The 8,909-nt window shown below is 45.1% G+C and overlaps 1 protein-coding gene across 1 annotated transcript in view; it reads left to right on the plus strand.

Annotated features, from left to right (window-relative positions):
- The window catches only part of MALT1 (mucosa associated lymphoid tissue lymphoma translocation gene 1), a gene marked incomplete at its 5' end in the record, with an annotated part of 29,038 nt that extends 21,216 nt beyond the window's left edge, over window positions 1–7,822 (plus strand). The window contains 6 exons of the mRNA XM_010161068.1: window positions 728–802; window positions 1,843–1,970; window positions 4,289–4,438; window positions 5,511–5,668; window positions 6,542–6,667; window positions 7,388–7,822. Coding sequence (XP_010159370.1) covers window positions 728–802; window positions 1,843–1,970; window positions 4,289–4,438; window positions 5,511–5,668; window positions 6,542–6,667; window positions 7,388–7,822 — 1,072 coding nt within the window. The remainder of the gene's footprint in view (window positions 1–727; window positions 803–1,842; window positions 1,971–4,288; window positions 4,439–5,510; window positions 5,669–6,541; window positions 6,668–7,387) is intronic.
- Window positions 7,823–8,909: the final 1,087 nt, after the last annotated feature.

Genomic DNA, 8,909 nt, shown 5'->3' on the forward strand with positions numbered 1-8,909 from the left:
CATCATTAACCATCTTCATCTGTGTGATCAAAGGCATGTTAGTCTGACAGAGGGCTCCAGTGAGTGCTCATTTTAGAACTCTTGAGAGGCACGGATTTTGCACACTGCATTTATGCTGGGGATGTTGTATCTTTGTCTAGAGCTTAAAAATCAACTAGTTAATCAGATTTTTCTAAACAAAGTACAATTTTCTTTCCATGTTAAGAAAATACTGTGCGTGAATAACTTGCACTTGAAATCGGCTCTTCAGTCGGCACTTCTGAAGATTGGTCTCCAAGGAACGTTTCATAATAGAAACGTGCTAGTGCTTTACTGCTTGTCAAACCTCTAAACCCTACCACTAACAAAATGCCAGGGACCCAAGTCACATCACAACCTGCTGTCCAATTTTAAATTCATGTGTTTTTTGTTACAACCTAAACCAGATGGTTGCCAGGAGTGGTTTTCGGAGAGATGTAGCCCAACTGTTAGCTAATACAGCCTGCTGTCACCCAGGTGGTGTGTGAGACCTGACTGTGTCCTTACGTTGTCTTCAGGAAGAGTATTGGTGCTGATTTTGGTCTTTTAGAAGTCAGGATTCATTCCAGAATTGTAGGAGAGAAGAAAAATCATTGACCTTTTGAATTTCTGAACTATGCTGGTTTTCTATTTTGATCAACTGTAGAATTTGTTACCATTACTAGTTCTAAATTATGATTTTACTTTTTTCTGTTTCCATTTATTGCAGAAATGAATACGATGACACAATTCTTATCTTAGATGCTCTGAAGGTTACGGCCAACATTGTTTTTGGATATGCAACGTAAGGAAGCTTCTCTCTACTATGCCACAGGGGTTTTGAAGCCAGAAGTGACCACTGAGACTGTATAGCTAATCTTGTACAGCAAAATACTAGCTGTGGTGGCTGAGGACTAGTAATGTGTGTCCATATCTTGTCCTCATGCTATTTGTGTTACTTCATTCTTTGCATCTTTCCATGTCTGACTGACTGTGGAAATGCATTTGTAATGATTCCCGGGATTTAACGTTCCCACACAGGTACGGGGTGGCTCCAGTGAGAGAGCTGCATTCAGCAAACCAGCAGCTGCGGGGTGGTGTTCCTCATCTTGTTGTACTGGTTACTTGCAGCAATGCTCTACCTGCCTGACTGTGGTTTATCAGAAATGAAGAAAAGCAGGTTTTACCCCCAGCCTCATAAAGTCTCTCTCTCTCCGCTGCTGGGGAAGGGGCAGTTCTGTCCTGCACGTTCCCGGTGCTACACCGTGAGTTTGCGCAGAAGGACAAGTACCGCAGGGCAGCCTGTGAACCCATGTGCTGCACTCCCTTCAGTCACGTGTCTGCTCCGTTAATGCAAGTGCATTTCCAAGAAAAGAATGTATTAGAAATATAAATCACTGAATTGTTGGAGGAGTAGCATATAACTTGGCCCCTGTGTTTCTATTCTAGGTGTAAAGAATAAAGTTAAGCTGCAGCTGAAACTATCTCAAAAGGTTACTTAGTTAGCTTTCTGCATAACCTCTCACCGCCAGTTTGTCAGGTGCAAAAGCCATTGAATAGCAGTAGTCAAGAGCTTTAATGGTCTTCCATGAGAAATTTAAGCTCCTCATATGAACAGTTTGCCATCAGCTCTGGTCTGTGGCTTGATCATAAGTGAAATCTTCCCAGGGTGAGTTGCTTGCAAATGAATGTGAAGAGCAGGTTGGCCTTAGAGCCAGCTTGGTTTCCAGTTGTAGGGTTCCTCCCCCATTCCCATAATAACTTTGCTGCTTTTGTCCTCATGACGTTCTTAATTGTGCAGATGCTTCCATGTTTGTGCCTTGTCTGATACCAATGATCTCGCAGGTGCCAAGGAGCAGAAGCTTTTGAAATTCAGCAGTTGGGGTTGGCCAATGGAATCTTTATGAAGTTCTTGAAGGACCGTTTGTTGGAGGACAAGAAGATTACTGTACTGCTCGATGAGGTTGCAGAAGGTGAACTCCAGCTTGTTGCACTAACAGCCTTCTCAGCTTGCAATGCTGAAAACTTTCTTTAAGTCCTTCCCAGGGCAAATGTGTTGCACTACTTTAAGCTCTCTTGTTGCATTTTGTTAAAACAGCAGCTTTTATCAAGAAGCTGGTTCTACTGGGCAGCACATGAACAAAGACCATGATGTTCTAAAGGGATCTCAGCTTCTTCTGTAGTGATCAATTGTACACCCTGCTCTTAGTGAACATTTAGTGAACCTGCAGCGGGACTTTCCCAAGGGCTGGAGTGACAGGACAAGGGGTAACGGCTTTAAACTGAAAACAGGGAGGTTTAGATTAGATATCAGGAAGTTCTTCCCGCAGAGGGTGGGAGCACTGGGACAGGTTGCCCAGAGATGTTGTGGATGCCCCATCCCTGGGAGTGTCCAAGGTCAGGCTGGATGAGGCTTGGAGCAACCTGGTCTAGTGGAAGGTGTCCCTGCCCATGGCAGGGGGGTTGGAACTGGATGGTCTTTAAGGTCCCTTCCCACCCACACCATCCTGTGATTCCATGATTCGTATTTGTTCCAGGTGTCTTTCTGCCTGGAGCTTTGAATTGTCCATCCACAAAAATTACTGTGCTGTCTTGTGGTATCAGCTGCTAGTTGTGGTCTCATCGTTTCCCTTTTCAATTAAATGATTAACTCTGTCCTGCCTCCCTCAGGGTGTTGCAGTGATGATAATTATTTGCTCTCCATCAAAAGGTGTACATGCATGATAAAGGTCAATCCGCTGGCTCAGTAATGGTCTTTTGTAGTTGCTGGGAGAAGTGCTCAGGTGAAAACTCTTGAGGGAAAATGTTTTGTTTCTGTGTGAACATTTGCTTGGAACAGAGGAGCATGCACGGCTGTTAACAGAGAGCTGTCTGTGCCAGATAGGGATCGTACCTAATTGGCCAAGTTCTGATATGGTTTCTGGGTGTACCTGGTGTGTCCTGGGTGCAGCTGCCTGTCTCGGGGTTTTGCCCAGCCTGTCTTCTGACAGGGATCCAAAAAGCAGAGAAAATCCAGGAGGGTCCCAGATGCAGAGTGGAGTTCTGCTGTTGGCAGGGCAGGCTGCTGAAAACGAACACTGGGATTAACCCGACAGCCCTGCCCATGCTCTGCTGAGGGGAGGATCATGGGTTGACTGGCTGACTACACGTATGGGATCTGTGTCAGTGATGGCAGTGGGAATCCAGCACACCCCACACACGTAAATTGGAACGGGGTGGTTCTTGGTTACTAGACCCCACAAAACAAACTTACTGTGCCATGTTTAAAGCCTGTTCATGAAGTTTCTGTGAAAAATTAAATTTCTGAAGATCTCAGAATTATCCTGAAGAAATAGGATCTGTAGATGGTAAAAGTAAAATGATTATTCCAAAGCCTAGGGCTGAAGTTGATTTTTTAATTTATTATTTTTGCCCAGGGCGTTGCATTTGCCTTCAGTTTTTATCCTGTCTTCTCCCACCGTCAGCCTGTCCAAAACAGGTGTAGAGCAGACAGGCAGTTGCCTTTTGCAGTGGTCGCAGACCAGTCAGCCTTTCAGCTGCCACAGGAAGTTTACACATTTTTAACAAAATTCCCCAGATGTCCTGTAAAACATGGCTGGCTCTGCCTTGTCTGTACTGCCAGGCCACACGCTGTAGATGTTCTGATGCACGATGTGTTTGTTATCTCGTCTTGAACTCAGTGTGGAGAGAAGATCGATTTGTCAGGCAGCACGACACCCCTTGCTCTCAGATACTAGGTGTTAGGGAGCACGCTGCTGCGTTGATGGCAGCTGAAAATGTTCCAAAGCAGTGTCCGCATGACAAGCGGACACCAGGACCCCAGTTTCTAATCACCTGCCAACCTGGGGAGGGTGCAGTCTGCTGTTCAGTTCATTAGTTAATTAATGTTAAATAAACAGTATTGTTTATTGATGCCTAACATACTCCACTTGCCTCCAGTTCCTTAGAAATCCCCTCCAGAGGTGGTATTCACATTCTTGAAATTAGCCGTTTTAATTAGGACCTTATGGAATCAGAGCTGGGATATTCCCCCAACTGGTTTGGAAGAACGTGAGTGTGTTGACTCGGACACGTGCAAAGCCCTCGGGATTCTCTGCAGGCAGCAGACATGCTGTTGTGGATTTAGGGAATGAACTGCTGAGCAGTGAATGCTTCTGAAAACATAGGTTTGATGGAAGTGCTGACACTGGCATAACCATGGCAACCAGGCAACACTGCAGGGGTGTACGTAATGCAGGCAGGATTTCAGCAGCACTGATTCTGAAAGAAGTTATATGCATTTTATTTTTAGATATGGGCAAGTGTCACCTTACCAAAGGCAAGCAAGCTCTGGAGATCCGCAGCAGTTTGTCTGAGAAAAGGGCACTGACCGATCCCATTCGACAAACCATGTCTTCTGCCGAGTCTCTGGCACGGAACCTCCAGTGGGCCAAAGCTCATGGTATGGTACAGTCTGCCTTCAGGTGATGCTACTGCCACAAGCGAGGAAATAAGAGGGTGTACTTCCCTAATAACCTCTAGTCAGTGATTATCATATTGACTGGAAATGGAAGAAATTCAAATTCATGTCTGAATTTTCGTGTGTGCAGATCCTGGAAATGTGTGTTGGGGTGTTCCTCTGTGTGAGATTATAACAAACAAGGTGACAGGTGAATCCATCCCGATGTCTGTGTCACTTCCTGTGACGTTGGCAGGGGGTTGGGGTGGCACGTCTCAGACAACCAGTCGTGGAGGCACGTTCCTTCACAGGTGGTGATTTTCATTTGTGGAATCACGCCCTTAAGTGTTTGTTAAATGACTGAAATGCAAAGCAGAATTTTAAAGACATCATGTTATGGTTTATTTGTTTTAAGCCATGCATAGAAGAGCGTGTGTTTGGAATTTGGGAAGAGCATACCTTTTATATTTGTGTAAAGGTGTATCTGTTACAATGTGAAATAATCCACTGCCAGTGGGGGTAGAAGAATGGGTACAAAGCAGACACAGAACGATGTCATCAACCCTTGAGCACTTTCAGACATACTCCTGTGGACTGGGAATGATCTGAAACATAAAGAGCAATGCTGCAGGCTAGGCTTTGTGACGGGGTGTGTAAGCTAGGAAAGGAAAAAATGAGCCTGAAACTGGGTCTGCTGTCTAATTCTGAAGTTCTTACACTGCCGTAGCTGTGTCTCCTGTACACTGGACACATAGCGTATTCACTTGACTGATTCCAGGCGTGTGAACCGACTCGTGGGTCACTAAGCTCTATGCTGGTGCAGTAGAAGCTGCCGGACTAGTTGCAGAGAGACTGGAAAGGGGCCTGGCAGCCACAGCTGAGTCGACACTCTCTGGCAGCTACCAGCCTGGTGCGCTTCCATCCCGCTTTGCTTCGGTGTAAATACATGATCGGTAGAGGGAGGGCAGGAGCAAGAGGTGTGCGCCTTTTAAAGCCTCAGCATCTAAAAACAACATTAAAAAAATAGAAAATGTGAGTTGTACTTGGAACGTAACCATGTGTTATTTGTCTGCAGAGCTTCCCGAAAGTATGTATCTTGAATTCAGATGCGGTGTTCAGATTCAGTTGGGGTTTGCAGCCGAGTTTTCCAATGTCATGATAATCTACACGCGGATAGTAAAGCAGCCACCTGAAATAGTTGTTTGCAGAGCCTACGTTACAGACTTCGCGCTCGTAAGTGCTGCCTGCTGGTGTCGTGGTGCTCCCCCTCCACTGACGCTGAACATTGGCTGGGCTGTCCTGGTCAAACTGCATCTTCTGTGGGGTCTAAACTGTTGAAATGGGGTGCTTACACAAGTGTGTCTGTGCAGACACAGACTTTTTCTTTTTAATGCATATTTTTATTATGTATAAAACACACTAAAATGAATCTGGGGCCATCTTTTTCAAAGTCTCCTTTGTTTTCCATTGTCCAATACCAAGTATTTGTTCACTTGAAGAATGTCAGTAGCTCCTGTGTGAGCTGAGGACTTACCTACCTGGCAGGACAAGCTTTTGTTTCACAGTTCTTTCCACCTTGGTGGTCCTGTCCAGTTCCATCAATGTTACCCAGCTGATCACAGTAAAGTGAAGGATAAGAGCAGAATGAAAAACTCCTTGGGGCAGAAGACCCTTCTTGATGTCTGCGAAAGGAGGACCTGGTACAGAAAACCTTTTTAGGTAGAACAAACAGGACACTTCTGGTGCTTTATGAATAAAAGATTTGCGTTAATGTGCATAATAAAGACATGTACTTTTAGCCCACAGAATTAGTGTTGTAGTACTATACTTCACATTTGAAGTGAGGTGAAAAAGAGCAACCCTGAAGCAAGTGCAGCAAGTTTGACAGGAACCGAAAAGAGAGTAACCGACTAAAATGTTACTGACAAAATAGTAATCCTTCTCCTTGTGACTTAACAGTGCTTTGGGCAGCTTTGGCAGGTAATCAGAGTGTGGTTTCCTTCCATTGAAGAAGAGGCTGACCTGACAAAAAGATATGCTGCTGACTACTTTATGATGTATGAATTCTGTACCTTCAATTAAGTTCTCGTTTCTTTCTTGTAACAGGACCTGGATGTGGATCCTAAAGAGGCCAATAAAGGAACTCCTGAGGAAACAGGAAGCTATTTAGTGTCAAAGGACCTTCCCAAGCACTGCCTCTACACCAGGCTAAGTTCACTGCAGAAACTAAGGGTAAGTGCACATTATTCGTCACAGCCTTGTTGTGGCACTTAGATTAATCCTAACATTGCTTTGCAGTTCTGTTGAGGTAGCTGTGTACTGTCTGCATAGCAAGTAACATTCTTCAGAGGGAAAAAGTGCCTAACAGCACAATCTGGTGACTTTAAAAGCCAGTCCATCAATGCATATGCAGTCCTGATGCCATCATGCAAGGCACTTGGTGTGTTCTGGACCCATGCTGAACTTTGGCAAGACAGTTATTTTTGTTAGGAGCATCTGTTGCATGCGGTGAAGGCAGGCCTACGCCCTGTAGTACAGTGAGAATGCCCTGAAGCAGAGCTGCATCTTAAAGTCACCAGTAGGAGACAAACACATTACATGTCATCTCTTTACGTTTCAACGTGTGTTTTTGGACGTGCAGCTTTGGAAAGGTTCTCACTTCAGCGCACTGTGGCCCTGTCAAGTTCCTGTATCTTTGTGGCATGAACATCCGTGCTGGACACCACTGATAGCTCTGCTGTTCTTTGCCAGCGGGTGCAATGTAAGTTGTTCTAGAAATAAAGCCCATCCAAGGAGCACATATTAATCAAAGGGCCTTGCCTGATGTATGTCTGTAGCTCCTAAAAAGGTTAGTCTCCTTCTCTGGTAGGCTGTGCCTCTTCACGTGTTTCCTACTCTTTACCTGGGGAGGAAGTATAACCTTGCTCCCTGTGCCCCTTTCCTCTTTTGCAGGAACACTTGGTCTTCACTGTTTGCTTGCACTATGAGTATCCAGGAATAGAAGATACAATGGATGAAAGAAAGGAAGTCAATGTTGGGAAGCCCCTTATTGCTAAATTAGGCCTTCGTCATGGATTCAGCAGTAGCAGCTGTCTCCAGACCTGCTGCATGGCTAATAATCCTTTTAGTAATCAAATAGAATCCAGTCCCGTAGCAACTAAATACTATGTCCCCAGTCATTGCCAACCCAATTCCTGTCCAGGTATTTACCATCAACCAGAGACATGTTCCTGCAACGGGACTTCAAGGATACTAGCTTCCAGACATGAAGTACAGAATTACACACCCCCGGTGGAAAAGAGCAATGTGCCAGTGGAGACCACTGATGATACTGCTGAACTGGAATTCCTGCTCTCCAACAGCCTCGGGTTCTCCAAAGAGCAGTAAGCTGTGACATGTTCAGCCCTGAGTATCATCCTTGAGTAGGGGACCTTCCGCACTACTTATCTGTCTTGTGGAGTCTGGGGGCCTCAGGACAGAGGGGCTGCAGAGTCTGGAGGTGGTGCTGGCAGTGGTGATGATGAAAATCTTTCAGATCTAAAGAGACAGAACTGGACTGATAGATGCAGGAATGAAAAAGCCAAAGTTGTTATTTGTGTCTCTCCGGTGATTTGATGTGTAATACAGGGAAAAACGGGAACTCGGCGGAGTTTCTTGTTCCATTTCCTGGCAGTCGAGCAGCCAACAAACAGGCAGTCCTGTGTTTCTGGGAGGAAGCTGCCTGTCTGCTAGGGAACGGACACATAAACTGGCTGTGGTGTCAGTGTTTCTACTGACATAGCAAAGTCATGGATCTTCCCAGCTGCTTCTCTAGTCCCTGTTGGAGTTACAAGGTTTACTGTAAATGTGTTTCATAAATCTTCTGTTTTCAAGAGGAATCCTCATCCTATACAAAAATAAGATAAGCATGTGTAACTGTCAGAGGAAAAACTGTTGACAGAATTAAGCAGGAAAATTAATTTCCATGTCCTCCACCATTTAATATGATTTTATCTAAATTCATTGGCCCCAGAATGATAAATATACCTCCCTCTCTTCCATCTTTAAGTTGTTTGGTATCCAGGGATTTCTTTTCACATGCTGCATTAAAATAAGTTGTTATGTGTTTATGTATGTGGTAACAGCCTCCTGCTGAGTGTATAAGATGACACATAATGTAAATGAATGGAGCAAAGGGGGGGCTTTTACAGAAGTGAAGGCATGGTGTTTTAATATTTTACTGTTAAAATGTCTCCTTCGCACTTTCTTTCCTTCACTGACAACCCAGTCCCTGGATGTAGCCCACAGTCACCTCCTACTGGGTTGTCCTCTCACGGTCAGAGGCCCAGTCAGGCAGCAACTGGCTGATGGAGGAAGAGCTGTACAAGGAGAACGAGGTCTGGCCTGAGCTCATGAGTGAACATCACCACTGCAGGTCGTCAGAGGGAGCAGAGTTACAGATTCGTGATTCTCTGTGCTGGCAGCCCAGAAAGCC

The sequence above is a fragment of the Eurypyga helias genome, unplaced genomic scaffold (genome assembly GCF_000690775.1).
Source record: "Eurypyga helias isolate BGI_N326 unplaced genomic scaffold, ASM69077v1 scaffold8181, whole genome shotgun sequence".
In the NCBI taxonomy this organism is placed as follows: domain Eukaryota; kingdom Metazoa; phylum Chordata; class Aves; order Eurypygiformes; family Eurypygidae; genus Eurypyga; species Eurypyga helias.